The sequence below is a fragment of the Uloborus diversus genome, chromosome 8 (assembly GCF_026930045.1).
Source record: "Uloborus diversus isolate 005 chromosome 8, Udiv.v.3.1, whole genome shotgun sequence".
NCBI classification, from domain to species: domain Eukaryota; kingdom Metazoa; phylum Arthropoda; class Arachnida; order Araneae; family Uloboridae; genus Uloborus; species Uloborus diversus.
This window is the reverse complement of record NC_072738.1, coordinates 53,541,459-53,560,389: the sequence shown is the minus strand read 5'-3', so window position 1 is coordinate 53,560,389 and position 18,931 is coordinate 53,541,459. Positions and strand designations below refer to the sequence as shown.

The 18,931-nt window shown below is 32.7% G+C and overlaps 1 protein-coding gene across 1 annotated transcript in view; it reads left to right on the top strand.

The window, feature by feature from the left end:
* The window catches only part of LOC129228236 (phospholipid-transporting ATPase ABCA7-like), a 113,458-nt gene that overhangs the window by 69,421 nt on the left and 25,106 nt on the right, over positions 1-18,931 (top strand). The window contains exons 35-41 of the mRNA XM_054862902.1: positions 722-837; positions 3,385-3,529; positions 5,008-5,131; positions 7,494-7,623; positions 13,399-13,519; positions 13,931-14,100; positions 14,857-14,998. Of these exons, the coding sequence (XP_054718877.1) occupies positions 722-837; positions 3,385-3,529; positions 5,008-5,131; positions 7,494-7,623; positions 13,399-13,519; positions 13,931-14,100; positions 14,857-14,998 (948 nt within the window). The remainder of the gene's footprint in view (positions 1-721; positions 838-3,384; positions 3,530-5,007; positions 5,132-7,493; positions 7,624-13,398; positions 13,520-13,930; positions 14,101-14,856; positions 14,999-18,931) is intronic.

Sequence of the window (18,931 nt, the reverse complement as noted above, 5' to 3'; positions counted from 1 at the left end):
TTGCATGTTACAATGTTTCAAACTAGCAAATTCTGCATAAACCTGCTAAAGCAGTTGTATCTATTCAAAAACTGCTAGATTAGAGTTAAAAGGTAAAAATTATTGCTATTGGAACAATCCCTTATTATTGATAAGTAGTTTTGAACTAATTGAAATGCCAACTAAATATACAGTTTTATTTTAGATAATCTAGGTAAATTCAGATAAATATTATTTTCAGTTTGCCATTTATGGGAAACCAACTAGTTTATGCCAAAGTAATGCAAGTCAAGCTGTTAAATTAAAATTATCAAAATCAGGTATTTTTACAGTTTTATAACAGCACATGTTATACCAGCTACCAGCCAAACCTATACTGAACATCAGCTCTCTAATGTCTTCTTTTCGAAAAAATAAATCTTGTAGTAGAATAAACGAATACACCGTGTCTCCGTGTCAGAAGCTTGGTTGAATTTTATTGGAAGTTTTAATGTTATATAATGGAGTGTTTCAAATTTTATTTGCAGATGATTTTAAAATTTCATGAAAATTTAATGTTTTTTTTTTTTTTTTGTGTGGTCTAATTTATTTGTTTGGTATAATTATTATCTGTAATTTTAAAGTGTCTAAAAATACTTTGCTCATATTAATTTAATTTTGAGATTAGTTTTTATTTTAGATTAAATTACTAATGTGTGTATTTGATAACTATTTATTCCATTTTATTTTCTTTTATTTTCAGTGCAACTACATGATACCATTTTCTCTGTGCATTTTAATTTTTTATGTATTTAAAGAAGATGCCTATGTTTCCAAAGATAATATTGTTGGTTTTGTGATGCTACTTTTCTTATATGGGTAAAGTTTATTGATACTTATTTTTTTTTGTACTTGCAATACAAAATAAGATTATTTTGTGTAGTTCTATATTCATTATGTTTCACAGGATGACAAAGGTACTTAATTGAATTGTTTATTTCATAAACTAGTCAAAAGCCAAAATTTGTAGTCTCAGAAAAAAAAAATAAACAAACTGTTCAATAAAGGTTGCAACACTTTTTACTGAAAGATGACTTACAGTTTAAAATAGTGCCAAAGCGTTTTAATTTGAGATCGAATTTGCCTTTCCAAAATTTTAGAACTTGTCACTTGATGATTTTCTGAAATAAACAAACGGTTCAATTCATTCATATACACATTAACTGAATGAAGAATTTTAACGTTTGTAAAATTGCCTTACAAAATATTAAAATCTTAAATATCAGTTTGTAATGACAGTATTGAGTTGTTTAAAAATTTTATGTGAATCCATTTTTCATTATTCATTTTATAATAAACACAATTTCATACCAAAACTAGTTCTTTTGTAAAAAAAAAAATCAATAATTATTGAAGAGCAATTTCAACTTTCCTTTCATTTTATCATTCATCTTTCATTAAAGATTTCTCAAAGTTTTATTTAATAGTTTAGATAAGAATGGATTTCTGAATCAAAACAAAACAACAGTTCTAAAATACTTCCTGAAAATGCAGAAAGGTTTTCAGAGCGCACATTGTTTTATGCTATAAAAATATTATTTTTATGTTTATTATTTTTTTTTTCTAGTTTTCCATTTGTATTAAAGCTGTGGGTATTTAATCCATTGTATATTTTTCAGATAGAGTTATTGAACCATCAAAGGTTAATTTTATAAAAATGCTGATATAATTTATAAAAATACACATATAAAATCAATTTTGGATTCCTTCTTGCTTCTTTTAAGTTAGAGTTTGTTAATTGAAGCGTTGAGAATGAATGTGAGGAAGATGCTGAAATTTTTGAAACTGTGTTTTTTCATTGAAAATAATCTAAGTTCCAATGCCAATGGCTTCAAAAAAGAGGCAAGTTCCTAACTGTTTTAGTTTAGTTTCAATTATTGCCAGAAGATGGTAAATATTTGTTGCAAATATTGGACCATCGAAACTTCTTGTGCTTCTCTAAAATTTAATTTTTGGCATTTACGTCATTTTTATTGTGAACGACTCGATTGAGTTCATATGGTTATTTATTTCTTGCATCAAAAGGTACAAAGAATTCTCCAAAAGTGGACTTTTGTATGAGAAGAAAGGGGCATGCTGACTGATAATTCTTTAATATACTGTAAAAGCATTTATTTTTGCAAAAATGATGATATCAGTGATTTTGCGAGCTAAAAATGTCATGAATTTCGTATTAACAGAACCCAAGGTTGAAAAATCCACCAGGAAAAATATTTCATGAGGCTCAAATTTTTGTGATTGCAATAGGCTCACAAAATTAAATGCTTTTACACTACTTATCCTAAATACAAATCGCAAAAATGAATGGAATAAAGTTTCAAAACCATAAAGTAAAAAATGCATAGTTAGATATCCGTTGATTAGTGATAAAAAAACTGGTAATTAGAATATTACTAATTATCTTGGTAGCTAATTAGAATTGCTAAACCTAAATTCAAAGCATTTTGGCTGTTTTTAAATAATTGTTCTGCTACCCATGCATCAAAACAATAAATACTGTGTGAGAAGTACTTTTAACTTGGCTTGCCAGATGTCCCGGTTTGACGGGGACAGTCCCGGATTTCAAGCAAAATCCTGGTGTCCCGGCCGGTTTACTTCAGGTCCCTGAAAAAGATAAGTTTGATTAGATGATCAAAAAAGTCTAAAAGAAATTAACGGTGAAGGATTATTTTGGATAATTACTTTGTCATTTGAAACATAGACTTATAAAATTAATATGGAATCAGCTTGTGAGGATTTTTACAATAACATTAAAACCAAAAAAAAGAGATTATAAAAAAAGTCCTAGCGAATGAAAAATACATGTAAATATTGTTCAAGTTTTTATTCTTCATTCAAAGTATTTCTTTGTACTAAAGTAAATAACAAATATCAACACGTAAGAAATAAAATGTTTAAATTTATCTGCTTGTGTCATGCATCATTACCCCTGGTTTAGGCACATAATTGCATAGCATTGAGAATGATCTGCCCTCTAAAACACACTAAAAACACGCCAGGGGTGTGTTCCCTTCAGGGGTGTTTGTGATCCAAAGTTTCCAAAACTTTTGGGCTGACAACCCATTCAAAAGCTAAAAAATTATTTTTAAAAAAACTTTTAAAATTTTCATTTTTAATAGTTTTTGTTAGCATATTTCAAAAGTTTTTATGGGGGGGGCGGAGTGTCGAGCTTCCTCATAGTTTCTGAAAATTTCACACTGTCTTCAGAAAATTTTGCTTGAGTCCACTGCCATCCCCTAGTTCCCATTTGGATACTAGCGACGAAGGGGGGGGGGGGGGGTATTCCAGTGTCCCGGTTGAACATTTCAGAAATCTGGCAAGCCTACTTTTACCCAGCGTTCTATATATATTTATTTTTCTTTTTAGGTGGGCGAGCATTCCCCTGATGTATCCAACTACATATTTTTTCAGCATTCCAAGTTCAGCTTTTGTTGCCTTAGCCTGTCTCAATGTATTTATAGGAATTGTTACTACATTATCAACTTACATTTTAGAACTTTTTACAGATCAGGTAACTTGATGGCATTCCTTTTCTTTGTTCATCATTGTGTTTATTTTTTTAATTTGTTTTTCAATGTATTAAATATTGTAAAATGTAAATTATAGGGAAAAAATATAATGAAAGTAAAGTCAATTAAAAATCCTAATAAGATATGAAAGTAAAGTACAATTATATATATATATATATAGATATATATATATATATATATATATATATATATATATATATATATATATATATATATATATATATATATATATATATATATATATATATATATATTCTCTGGCATTGCATTTGTTAATTGCTTAATTGCAAATTTTTGCACATACCTTCTTGTGGGTTACGATATTGCTTTTAAAAAAATAACTTATGTTATTTTTGCAATCATTTCAGCACAGGAATGTGCAGGGCCGGATTTAAAGGAGGGCAGGCGGGGGCTACTGCCCCGGGGCCTCCACAACAAAAGGGCCCCCACAATAAAATTTTTACAAAATATCCTAACTTTCACGGGTCGCAAATATCGAATATATACATACATATATTTGGATATATATCAAAGTATCGGATATTTTCAAAAATATGATGATCTTTTTGAACCCTGATTAGGGGCCTCCACTCCTTTGTTGCCCGGTGCCTCCACACTTCCAAATCTGGCCCTGGGAATGTTTTTCAAAATGTAGGTCATTTTGCAATAATTTGAAAATATTTTGTTATGAAACTCCTGTAATTTGTAAACCAAGCAATTTCGCTAGAGATGAGTATGCTTTCTGAAACCAGGAGTACCTACGAGAGCCGGCATGGGGTGCCATTTTTGAAACTAACTTTTTATTGGACAAATGATTTTAATATTTAATATGGTATCATATAAAGAAACTGATGTTGATTTGCAAGTTTTGTTTTAGTAAGCTTTAGTTTTTAAATAATGGGTTATATTTGGCCATTTCTTATGTTTTTCAATGTATATTGTTATATAGGTATAGAAATTTATTTGGTAAAAACAGCAAGGATAACCACATTAAGTGAGTTACAGTTGTTCTGCCATGGGTAGATAAAGGCAATAATTGCAAATTCTTCATTTTTTGTGTATTTTTTGTTATCTATTCTATGTCAGCTTTATTGTACAAGCTTGCTTACATGGTTTTCGCTTCTAATTCCAACATTTCCCTATTGTTAATATTGAATCCAAAACACGTTTCATCAAATATCTCAAACTGATTTCTGTAGATGCTGCCATTTATCTGCCCAAGGCAGTGTTGTCTTCAATAATATATTATATTCTTTGAGATCAAGTATTTTTTTTAAAGAAAAGTTTCAGTCATGGTGGTTATGTACTGTTTCTTTGAGTGTGGAGCAAACCAACGCTGAAATTCTTAAACTAAAAATATGTAGGAACTGAAAATGTGTAAAAAAAAAATAGATTTCAACATTTTAGTAACCTAAAACCAGTTAAGTAACTTCCCATATCTAATTTCAATTTCATTTAGGAGTTACAAGATATTGCTGGGATTTTGAAGCAAGTTTATTTGGTATTTCCTCACTATTGTTTGGGTAGAGGTCTTATGGATCTTTTCACCAATCAACTTGCCTACGAAACCCTTGCAAAATTTGGTAAGTATAAATAAATTCTATTTTATCTATACTCATGTACAAAGAAAGAACACTTATCATTATTTTTTAACTTTGAGCCGTAACATATTTACGGGTAACTATTTTCAGTAAGCATTAGGGCTGGGCGATATACCGATACATCGTATTGAAATACCGACTCAAAAATACATAACTTTTTACAGTTCTGTGTGATGGGTGAGTGCTTGAAATTTCAAGAAATTAACTGCATTCTTCAATCAGTTATTTTATTTTTAATTATAGTATAAGGGAAAATTAACAGAGCCGCCGAAGGTCAAGGTGGACCCATTGTGAGATTGGTCTCCTGATCCCATCCCCTTAAAAAGTTTTCAAGAGCAGGGCCCTTCTAAGGATCATGCCCCTAGTTTCTGACAAGGCTGATATTGCCTCTCGTGGACCCTGAAAAGTGAATGCGTGTTGGTAAAAAAGCGTCTTAATGCAACAACTAAAAATTAACCAGTGGAGGTATCAACACGATTCATAATTCTAATTAAACGTAAACCATTGACATTACTCTGAATAAAAGGTTTGCAAAATATACTAAACAGAAATGTTTGTATTAAAAAAGAAATGAAAAACAAAAAAAAACCTAGTGAGATTAAATAAAATACACTGCCAGCTCAATCATTTCCATCCGAACTGTCGTATCTCACTAAATGGAGAGCAACTCATAACTGAATGGAAATAGCTTTATCTTCGATAATAAGAGAGAAAATTTTTATTCCGTTTATAACACGAGGCACAACCTGAACCGGTGATCCAATTTTACTGCGTTATCGGAGGCAACCCTGACATTACAATTGTTAATGACAGGGTTGACTTAGTGTTTTTCGTGAAAGTTGTATGCATTAACGTTAATGCAATGACATAGTGTTGTTTGTGAAAGTTGTACGCATTAACGAAGATGGAATTGAGTTCTATCATGCTCGGGCATGGGTTATTTGTGAAAGTTCTACGCATTTTCAGAAGAGTAACAAGTACCATGATTGAAAAAGCTGAGTTTGTCGATTGATGACATGGATGGTTTACCAAGATTCTCTAAGACTGTCGGATGAAGATAAAAAGTAAGTACAATTTTTAAGCATTTTTTTTATTTACTAATGTAACATAAATGAATAATATACATAATTCGTGGATTTTAAAAATTATGAACAATTTCATTGAAATAAAAAAATGTCTTAAAATGTATTTAAAAATGCCAAAAAAGAAGTTTGCTGCATTAATTTTGATACTATTCACATTTTTTCAAAAAATAAAAAAATAATAAAAAAATAAATAAATTTTTTAATTTTAATTCCCCCCCCCCCCCCCCCCCCGAAAATATATAAGTTACATATCAAATTGCAGTGCATTTATAGCTGCATTCTTTAAAGATTTAATTTTAGTATTTTACTTAATCTTACTCAACTAAAAAGTAAAAAGTCTTAAAGCAAAAGCTATTAAATGACTAAAAACAAACTATTTAAGACGACAATACGAAATATAATTCAAAGTACATTCAAATTATTGAGACTGCTCAAATTGCAAGATTTAAACGAAATATTGAATTGAATATTTAAAACTCTTTCGTTGCAAAGCACTTTTGTCATGCATTGAGCTATGCCATTGAGCATGCCCTCCTCCCCCCCCCTCCAGGAAAGTTTTGAATTAGGGAGATAATATTATATTTGGAAACGTTTTTTGTTGTTTTTTCGATCCACCCCCCTCCCAAGAATATATCGATATATCGAAAATATCAATATTTGGAGAGTGATGTATCACTGTATTAAAATTCTAATATCGCCCAGTCCTAGTACACATTAAGACAAGTACACTAAACTCCCAATTAACTGCAGAATAAAGTGACAGGATAATCTAAAATAAGCGAATTTCATGGATAATCTGCAAAATAGGCAAAAAACAATACTTATGTGTATAATAGCTAAAAAACTCAATTGCACTCATACATTCATTTGAACTGTAGCTAAAAGGGACAACAGTGTAGGTAAAAGCTAAAAAAGAGTCACTGATTACCGCAAACAGATTGGACAAATATAGAAGCAAATTGTGCAAATGGATCAAGTTAGGTTACTCCAAAAATGAGTAGGGGAGGGGAGAGAATTATTTTCGAAAAAAACTGGTCTGCACATATAGAGGACCATTTGAAGGGAGGAAGAAAGGAATAGGAACCTCTAAAAATAGATTTTGCTCTTGTTACATTAAAATCGATACATTTTTCTAAATTCAGTAAATTATCGCTGCCAAAGAATTTTTTTTCCAAAGTGAAAGACAGGATAATTGGGAGTTTACTATACCAAAAATGCATTCATTTTTTTTTCAATAGTAAATTGTGCATTATTTTCAGGTATAACAATGTTTCGTAATCCATTGTCCTGGGACTTCCTGGGTAAAAATCTTGTATACTTAGCAGTCCAGGGCTTCATCTATTTTTCTATTACGCTGTTAATAGAGTACAAATTTTTCATTAGAAAACGGTGAGTAAAAATATTTTCTTATTACAAACTTAAATTTGATGTAAATAATGTGTGTGTATGTGTTTTTTTTTTAAATACAGATGCTAAGGAAGCATGACACTGGGGAATAGCAATTTCGTTGTCTTAAATCTGTGACTTGTTTTCTACTAACTTTTGACCTCTGGATCCAAAAATAATCGCAGTTTTTTTCTATCATGTCAACTTTTCAACCTACAGAATACACTCAAAAGTCCATTAAATTATGCATATAAGGACTAGTAAATTAAAAACTTACCAAATGCACTGTTTACAATGAACAATGTTATTCATACAAAGGCTTTATATAATAGTTACCACAAGTAAAATTTTGTATTTATACATATCAAGGTAAAAATTTTCGCTTATAGCTTTTTCTCAAGTGTTTAATTTGTGGACATGATGCTCCTGCAATAGTCAGCCATCATATGTGCATCCCATATACCTTGATATCGTGCCTCTATGATTTTCAAATTTTGGTAGAATCGCTCACCCTGTCTGCATCATGACTGACTGCACCAAATTTTTTCGGGTAGTTTGCAAGATGGCTATGTAAAAAGTGCAACTTGATGCTCATGTGACAACCAAGCATTTTGAAGCTGTCCAAGAGTTGTTGGATAATTTCAACATAATTCTGGGCTTGTTTATTTCCAAGAAAGTCTTTAACAATGTTTTTGAATGCCAATCAAGCATTCTTTTGAATTTTTAACATTGTTCCAATGAAAGTTTCATCTTTAACAAGCTGCTGAATCTGTAGACTATCAAAAACACCGGTCAACCACTGTCATTTGAAAACATCTTTTCAAATGACAGGCTAGGAAATGCCAAAATGAGGTACTTGAAGCAGTCTCCTTCAACTAGCACTGCTTTAACGAATTGCTTCATGAGACCCAATTTTAAATGCAGAAGTGGAAATATAATGTTCTTTCTGTTGACAAATGGCTGATGTAGAATGTTTTGGATCACCAGGTTTCAAGTGAGAACTTAGCAGCCTGTTCGACTGTACCATAGGCGTCGGAACGGGGGGAGCTGAGGGAACTTGAGCTTCATCTGGAATATTTCAGACCGGCTTAGCTCCCCCGGAAAATTCTTGCACTGCTGCTTTTTGCCGTATATTGTTTACCTCAAACCTGATTTCAAAAATGTGATCTGCCTTTTTTGGGAATTTCGGAATTTCTACCCAATGAGCAACAAAAGCAGTGAGCAGACTGAGTGGTCAGTGCACTTGAATTCACCTTCACCTTTTTTATCACTGTTTAAACACTCTTGATTGCCGAAATGCGGGAAAGTGGACTCTACTCTGCGGCCTGCGAAAATCAGTACCAGTCAGAGGCGTAGCATAACCAAACATTTTTTTTTTGGGGGGGGGGCACCAGAGCCATCACCAAGAAGGGTTTTGCTACCCCCCAACCCCGCCCAGTTTTTCAGAAATGGCGTCACCAATTTCATATTAGTAATGAAAAAAAAAAGCAGAAAGGAAACCTTTACGATTTTAAGAACATGTAATAGAAATGATAGTGAACAAATAGAATAAAAGTGTTGAAAAGAGTTTTTTCTGCAAAATTTGAAAGCAAATGCAATCTTTGAATATTATTTAGGAACATCCAAGCAAGGTTATGCATTATGATTTACCTCTGAGGAGCGCTGAAACGAACGTTTAGAACATTTTTTAACGAAAAGAAAGTGTTCAGTGTTTAGTACAAATCTATGACAAGCGTCAGTCAAGTGAAAAATGAATACGTAAATAAACATAACTTCATAGGGGCTGCCGGCATTTTTAAATTTATTTTTTTTGTTTTTCTTTTTTGAGCAATCACGATTGCTTATTGTTCTCATTTGACCGTCTTTGATGTTCCGTGCCTTTTTCAACCACCACCGCCACCTGCAGGCGCGGCTCCGTCCTCCGGTAGCCGCTCCTGGTCGGTGGCGTCCATGTCCTAGACAAACGCACGCTCATACGCATACGCACTCACACACATACACACACGCCAACGTGCATACACACAGGTCTACGCACACACAAAAGCCTACACATACACAACTAATACACACGTCTCCGTTCAACAGGAGGGTAGACTTGGAGGGACAAGGGCCGTGTCTAGAAACAAGTGAGTAGAGTAGTAACCAATGAGTAGGGTCCTGTCGCAACTCGTGATTGCGAAAAACATAATTTGAATTCAAAATTTAAGAATTCAAATTAATTTTTTTTTTTTTTGTAAAAATATCATCATGAAAATAGTTATTACGTAGAGAAAAATATATGTGCCACCAAAATACATTTTAAATAGAGAAAAAGTTGAAACAGAGTAAGGCGAGATTTAAAAATGTCATGACTAGTCACACCACTGCTAGTGTGATAGTTCTATGTGTTTAAATACAAAAGGCGAAAGTAAACGAAAATTTTATCGCGATGTTCTGGAGACATGACATCTAAAACAAAAGAAAGTGTAAAAACTAAGATGTCTGAACTACAAAAAAATTCAAAAATTTTTTTTTTTTTTTTTTATTGACGGGGGCAGCAAACGCTTGTATTTCAAACAAATAAAAATATAAGGCTAGAAATTGAAAATTTCATTATGGAAAAACCAAACCACTCACATAATTTTGGAAATGAATAGCACCTGAGAGCGAAGGCACATTGGCTTGGTTGGATAAAGCAGCGTGCTACTGAGGGATAGGGTGGGAGTTCAAATCTGGGTCGAAAAATATCGTTTTAATGGGTTTTTGTTTTTCAGCAGAATTTTAATCCAAGTTTCCACTAATATGCAAAATTAAAAGCTGTATATCTGTTGTTGTTAAAATCAGGAAACAAAATATTGATTTTAAGAGGGTAAATCGAAGTTTGACTTTGCAGAAGGATAAATTTCTATTTATTTTGCTGTTTTACTACGTACGCATTGCTTTGGTCTATAGCATCTCGAGGTTGCATTGAAATCAGAAAATTCTTCCTTTGAACTCGAATGCTTCGCGTGGGTCAACTAGTCATCTGAAATTGCGTTTCTGGAATTTCACTATCGGAAAATTGCTGAAGACGGATCCCGAACCTCTCCTCCAAGTAACATAGCCAACTATCATCTAAAACTTTGTTTTGACAACTAACTTCGAAAATTTTATTAATGAGCTTCAGCCCCTCCACCTTCGCCAATATAATTTAAAATAATCTTAAATTTCGTTTAAGGTCTTACCTTTCAAATAATTACTGGGGTAAAGCACCCGAACACTCACCCCTAACATCATTAAAAGTCAAATAAAATTGTTTTTGGATCTCCCATTTGGAAAAATTTCCAGTCTTCATAACGATATCAAAGATGGCACACAGCTGCTTTTCTTAGATTGTTCATTTTCAACAAATTTCTGGGAGGGAGGCCCCGGATTTCTCCTCTAATTAACATCTCCGAATAATGTCTAAAACTGCGTTTTCAGAACAACAATTTTGAAAAATTTCCAGGAAGAACCCTAAAATACCAACCTCCTTAACGTAATTAGAGAAAAAATATAAAATTTTTCAAGTTTCGATTTCGAAAAATGCCGAGAAAAACGCTCCCAAGCCACTTTTCCATCCTAGCATTAACAAAGATCATCTAGAATACATTTTTAAGACCACACAAATTAGAAAAAACATCCTATTTTTGATTTTTGGGCTGATTTCTTTATAATTCTGGAACAAAATATTAAGTGTCTAGCAAGCTGGGGGTGATGACTCAGTTTGGCATTTAAATATGAATAGCATGGGTGCTCCAGACATAACTAAAAAAGATTGCTAAGGTTGTTTGTACTTGTTCCAATAAGTTCAACTTTCCAAAAACGTATCTCATTTTAAGTTATCTGACCCCTCAGATTATACTTTACGAAGTTAAAATTATTCTTGTTTTTTTGCTTTCTAAATTACGGTTTTTTCGTCACTTACAGATATATTTTCATGACAAAATTGTTACTTTTCATCTACTATTGCAGAAAAAAAAAACCCAACAATATTATTATATTAATATTTCATAGTTTCTATCAAAGACTTTTACAAAAACTTATCAGAAGAATATAATATATAACGAACACTTCATTTTAACACATTTCCAACGTTCTGTTTCTAGTTCTCAGAAAATAAGAAATTCTTCTAAATGCTACGCTGTCGAAGCCTCCCCTTTCCTCCAAAATTATTACAGAGCACCGCAAATTTTGTTTTCAAGGCTCCGATTCCCTGAAAATTACCGGAAGAGAGTCCCTGGATATCTTGCCATCCAACAACATGGGAGATTATGTAATGTTCCGTTTTTGGGACTTCAATTTAAAAAAAATTGCTGAGCCCCTAACGCCAACAAATATGATCCACAGTCGCGTGTTTTAGCGATTACAATTTCGAAAAAATTAACGAGAAGGAACCTCTGAACCTTTTCTGATAACGCCATTGAAAAACGCTCTCTAGTAGGTCTTCAAGTTTAAAAGTTTCCAAAGTAGAGCCCTAGTACAGTCTTTTCCTCTGACATCATTGAAGGTTGTCTACAATTACGTTTAAGACTTCAAAATCGAAATATTGGGCGGGAGATGTAAATCGATTCGAAAAATCAATCGAGGACAATCCTTCGAGTCATATTTTCACTAAAGTCGACAAATATGGTATACAATCGCGTTTTAAGACATTAATTTCGAAAAATTTTCAGGCAAGGTATTCAAAACTTTTCTCCCCTTAACATTAACCAAAGATCGCCTAAAAATTCGTTTTTAGAACAAGAATTCTGAAAAATTTCCGGGGGAGGATCCCCGAAACTCCACTGTTTCTACGTGCTCATCATCGAGTACTGACTGGACCTTCTTTTAAAACCAGAAGTTTTATCACCTCATTCTCTCCACAAACAATTGATACAAGATAAAAAAGAGATGGAAGCTTCGAAGCTAATTTCATATGTAGAAAAAAAAATTAAAGTCCCCCAACCCTACCAATTATTTTATGGGGCCACTGCTTTTGCCCCTTACATACCAGACACTTCTCATAATGTGCCCCAGCTCCCCCTACTTCTACAAAGTTCCTACGCCTCTGGACTGTACCGAATATTTCTCAAGAGTTCTGCTGTTACACATACACAAAAATCAGGGATACTTGGTATATCTGCATTTCTGGCCAAGGAGAAAGCAGACCATTTTCAGGTCAATGCAAATGACCCATTGGTGCATTTAATATTGCAACAAATCAATGACTTTTCTCTTTATGTCTTCATATTCTTCACTCAAATGAACTAAATGGCCTATCTTGACTGAACCAAATAAATTTTCGTTGTGAAGGAGAAAACCCATCCATCTCCGCTTTGAGCTATTGATAAACAGTTGTGAGTCCAATAGTGCTTCCTGTGATCCACACTCAATTCTGCAGAGAGTAGTCACATTCTCATAAGGTGTAGAAAAAAACTTGATGTCGTAGAAGAAAACTAACAACAGTTTTGAAATCAGCATGCCTAATTAACTATAAAACAGCTCAAAAACCAACCTCAACAGAAATGAATTATTTTACAAATTGTTCCCCAGTGTAATGTACAACTTGTTGAGATATTTTTGCTCTTTGATATAGAATAGCGCATTGAAGGAACTTTATATGTATCATATCATCTTCCATAAACAATAAATTTTAAAACATTTATTTGGAAACCTCCATATTGAGCATACATCCAAAGTACTCTTTTTAAGTCATAAATTATTGAGAATATTCTTACTTTATGCATTTTAGTTTTGTTATTTAGTTAGCTCTACATTTTTTTTTTTTTTTTACTTCAGTAACTACCCAATCTTACCATCAATATCAGAAGTTGAAGATGATGATGTTGCTGTCGAGAGATCCAAAGTTCTTAGTGGGCATTGTAATAATGCTGTTTTAAGAATGGAAAGTTTAACAAAAGTAAGTAAATCATAAAATATAGCTCTCAAAAATGCATTTTTTTTCAAGCTATTGTATTCATTATACAACCAAGAGTGTTTTAAAAGTTCCAGAATGTATCCGTGCATTGTTTATTGTCTGAACAATTTTCACAAAATAATGAGTCCAAAGAACTTATATTAAATTTTGTTTTATACAAATAAATTCATTAAATTTCATAAAATAATTAAATTCATCCCTGGCATTAAATACTTCACTAATCTCTGATATGATGCATAAAGCATATGACAATAAACACACCTTAAAATTGCTCTAAAATTCAAGTTAAAAACTGGTGTATGTAATTTTTTGCCTTTTGTCTAGTGTTTATTCTTTTGTAAAATTTAAAGAAGTATATTTTCCAGTTTTATATTTTTATTTGAATTTTTAAAGGTGTATAAACCAGGGCAGTATCCAGCTGTAAATCAATTGTGCATAGCTGTCCAACCTGGTGAATGTTTTGGGTTGCTTGGAATGAATGGTGCAGGCAAAACAACAACCTTTAAAATGCTTACTGGAAACACTCCCATAACATCTGGAAATGCTTACATTGCTGGCTATAGGTGAGGACAAATTTTAATAAATATACAAAAATTTGAAAAATGTAAGTAGTTTGAGGGAAACTATATGACTTTCCTGCTGATGAATTTCATAAATATAGTGTACTATTCTAAGTCATACATACATTTCATTCACTGCAAGAAAATATTTAAAATCCTAAGAATATGTCGCTTCATAGAAAAGATGTGGACTGAAAAATATTGCAAAAGAATGGAATAGGAATGATGCAGCTTTTTTTTTAGATTGTCATTCAATTAGAGAAAAATTAATTTTTATCCAAAGATTTTATTAACTATTACTGTTAAATCAAATGTACTCCTGCCTGGAAAGAAACCCTTCCCAAGGCATTATTTCAATGCAGTTCTGCTTACAAATGATATATTCCTATGGAATTTTTACAAAATATTTTCAATGAAACAGTTGTAAAAATAATATGATCCAAGCTTTTTTAGGGGTTTTTATTTTATTTATTTATTATTATTATTTTTTTCTTTTTTTTCAATATTTCAATGTGATTAATGGTAATTTTCCAATCCAAAATGCTGATTTCCTTGCTCCAAAACAGCATTTTTGCTACTCCAAAAAGGTATGCATTGTATCCTACTGCAATTAATTACCTAACTATGTTTGTCCTGAGTGTTGGATTTCTAGTGTTTGTGTTTAAAAAAATTATTTTTTGTGTTTAAAATACTAACAATGATTTTAAATGATTTTCTTTCTTTTTTTAACTCTTAAAATATCAATTGTTGTCTTTTCAGCATTAAAACTGATATTGATCGGGCTCGTCAGAGTATAGGATATTGTCCTCAGTTTGATGCCTTAGATTCTCATCTTACGGGCTATGAACATTTGGAATTTTATGCACGCTTGAGAGGCATTCCGGAGAAGCATGTCCATAAGGTATAAATTATTTAACTTTTCACTAACCCTTTATTTAAGCATAAAAAGCAATATGAAGTACTGTAGAGCCTCGTATTCTTACACAATTTGTTCCAGAAGACAGTTCTAATGATGACTCTTTTTTTTTTTTGAGATATAAAAATGTAAATTAGATTGATTTCTAAACCACAGATTATTGCTTGATTAAAGCTATGAAAAACAAAAAATATACAGTACAGTACATGAAGTTAATAAATGAAAATTTAACTACTCTGTTTGTACTGAAATATGAGATGAGCTGATGGCATAAGTGAAATGTGGAGAGGAGGAAGAGGGATGTTAATGTCACTGTTTGGAAGGGGAGCCACTTTCCATAAAAACATCAAGTAACATTCCTTCAGATGTTTTCTCTCTTTCAGGTGTTATTTCACTGTCTTTTTGCACGAGAAGAATCTTGGGTTTCTTTCTCTTAAAACCTATCTAATGTTGTCTGCCCTTGACCAAGAACCTTGTTGCTGAACAAGTTGATACTCATGTTAACCACAGCAGTGTTAAGATGACATTTTTCCACTGGTAACACAGTTCTCTCATTTCTACTGTGGAAATGGTTCTCTTACTACTTTCCTCCTTTTTTGAAAAAAGTTCTTCAACCATTTCTTGCTACTCCCTGTCTAGTTCTTGGAATTCTTCAACAGTCAGCTTTTTGTGTAATATTCTGTCAACTCCTTTAAGTGACACTGTCCAAATAGCTAAGAATCGCATGAATGATGAGCTCAGTTTTACTTGAACAAGTTGCAACAAACAACGAGTGGTAAGAATAGAGAGGCGGACGAGTGGACGGTGTTCCACTGTACTTTACGAATCATATATTCTTTTTATAAAAAATTTCTATAAGTTGTACATGTAAATGCATTTTAGAGCACAGACCTTTAGTTGTTAATTTGGCATTAGTGCAATATTATTATTCACATACAACAATCATTAAATTAGGTACCAAATTCAACAATTTGAGCTGAAATTACATAGGCAGAAAGCATAAAAGTAATCTTGTGTATTATCCTGTTTGTCTCCCCCCCCCCTCAAATAATACAGTAGAACCTCAATAAGTAGTCAACCGAATAAGTGATCACTCCGTTTAAATCATTGTTTTCCTGTGATCCTGACAAGGTCTCATTCACAGTGATGTAAAATGGGGGCTTATTACGAGCTCTTCGGCTTCGACTTCGGGAAGCTCAAAATCTCACCTTTCTCATTCCGAACGAAGTCGTTAGGCGTATTACGAACTGCAGGTGAGAAGTCATCTCACAGTGGGAAAGACTTGCCGTTCGGGAAAAAATATGATGTCGTTTTGTAGGCGTGGTGTAAGATGAACCAATAAGAGATTCTAGCGTGAAAATTTGAAATAGTGTTGACTCTATGCATTCTTGTGTCATGTAGATTTTGTGAATTTCAACAGTGCTTTGATTTTTTTCCCCACATGTTAAACATTTTCTTTTATAACTAATGAAATTTCAAAAATAGTTAGAGATGCAAAATTTCCGGAAATTTTGCGGCGGTGGGAGAAAAAACAAACTTTTGAATTAAAATGGAAAAATTGATTTTTTAAAATTAATATGTATTAATTGATATATTTTATCAGAAAGCTTTTAAATTTTTCAATATTTGAAGGTGTATGCAATCCATGGTATTTTTTTCTTTCAAGCAGATATATACATAAAACTTTTGCTATTAAATTAAATTCGCCACTAGTTTTCTTTGTTCTAACTATCAGAGATTATCCATATTAGACAAATTACACAGTGTAGCAAAAAAAAAACCCTTCAAAATGCTTCTGACATAATTCTTGCTCATTCTTATGTAAAATGAGCCCAGGAATTCAAATATGACCAACGTTTGCTTCCAGAAATGAAAATATTTCTGGAAGCATGAATTGTTTTGCTGACGATGTAAAAGTTATGGGGATTGTCGAAAATGAAGAACAAGTAAAACAGCTGCAAGAGGATTTAGATCATATTACTAAGTGGGCAGATAAATGGGGTATGGCAGTTAATGTAGGGAAATGTCAAGTGCTACACTTAGGTCAGGGAAATAAGCGTATGAGATATCGTTTACAGGGTTCAGTCATAAATCAGGCAGAAAATGTTATGGATCTGGGTGTCTTTATAAATCAGGACTTCAAGTTTAGTCAACAGTGCAGTATTGCTAGTAACAAAGCGAACAAAATGCTTGGGATCATCAATAGATCTATTTCAAACAAATCTAAGAAAGTTCTTCTGCCTTTATATAGGAGTTTAGTAAGACCTCATTTGGAGTATGCTGTTCAGTTTTGGTCGCCTTATCTGAAGAAAGAAATTTTTGTATTGGAAAGGGTTCAAAGAAGGGTAACTAAATTAGTAAGGGGACTCTCAGATTTAGATTATGATACCAGACTTAATAGGCTTAACATGTATAGCCTGGAGCAAAGGAGAGTCAGAGGGGACATGATTCAGTTATTTAAATTTGTCAAAATGAAAGATGTAAATGGATTAAATTTTTGCGGGGAAAGCAGGACAAGGGGTCATTGTTTTAAGCTATTTAAATCTCAGGCTAACTTGGAAATCAGAAAAAACTACTACTTTAGCAGGGTCGTGGGCACTTGGAATAGCTTACCGGAAGAGGCGGTAATGAGCAAGGGAGTGGATAGCTTTAAGAGGGCCATTGATCTTCATTGGGGACTAATTAATTGACTAGGACCAGCCTAGCTGGGCCCAGTGCCTGTTGCTGGTCGTCACATTTGTATTTGTATTTGTATTTGTATTTGTTTACTCCCTACATGTCCCATTTTTATACAAATTTTATAGAAATGGTGCCCCCCCCCTTTCTTCCCCATTTTCAACAGTTTAATAGCCATTATTTTTATTTGGAGGGAAAGGAAGCATAAAATTAGCCATTGATACTCTTTTGAAGGTCTAGAGAGGTGCAAAGCTCCAAAGTATGAACATTTAGATTAAGTCGGGAGACTCACAGTGGTATTCCCCCTAAAATATTTCAAAAATCATCAAAACCCATATTTTTTGTCTAGAATGTTTGCTTTACCATTTTTTCACTTATTTTGCGACCTAAAACTAGAGTGTAGAGCTTACTCTCGTGAGCTCCATGTCTGAAAATTTTTTTACGAAGACAAAAAATTAAGCAAAAAAAGGAAGCATCGCTTTTTTTCCAGAGTCGCATCGCAGATCTTCAGTAAATAACCTTCCTGTATTATTCAACTTGCATTCCCAGATATAAGTATAATTAAAAATGAACTTAGGATATGCTGATAAAGTAGCATTAATGTATGGGGAATTATTTAGTAAAATATCTCTCATGATTTAATTTACTTCATGTGAAAGTCACGACTTTGTTTTGTAATTCAGTGAACAAGACTTTAAATTCATTTCATTTTAAATTTAGGGTACAATAGTTTAAAAAAAATGTCGAAATCACATTAATATCTACACTAAAATGTAATATCTTTTGCAGTATGTTTGATTTTTTTTTTTTTTTTAAATCAAGATTGCTTGCTGATTTCCCTTTGCTGTGGCTTAATGTTTTCAATTTATTGTCCTTGTGATTGGCAGATAGCTAGTCAAGGTGATTTAATGTCATTGCGAAAATCAACCATCGGTCCTTCGTGTTGCTGAACCAGTGTTGCCAGATTGGGGGAAATTTCCCCATTTAGGGGAAATCTGGTGCTCTCTGGGGAAATTGGTTTTGAGGGGAATTCTTTGGGGAAAAAATTTTTTCTTGGGGAAAACCTGGGGGAAAAAAGAATTTTTTTCGTATTTAGATTCGCGTCAAGAAGTAGTTGTTACATTGTTTGTATCAAACAGCTAGGTTTAGCTTTGCTCAACTTTATGGAATTTGCATTTCACATTATGTGGCATATTATGCTACGAAATTCTCAATAATAGTTCTGCGCAAGTAACTAGTTGA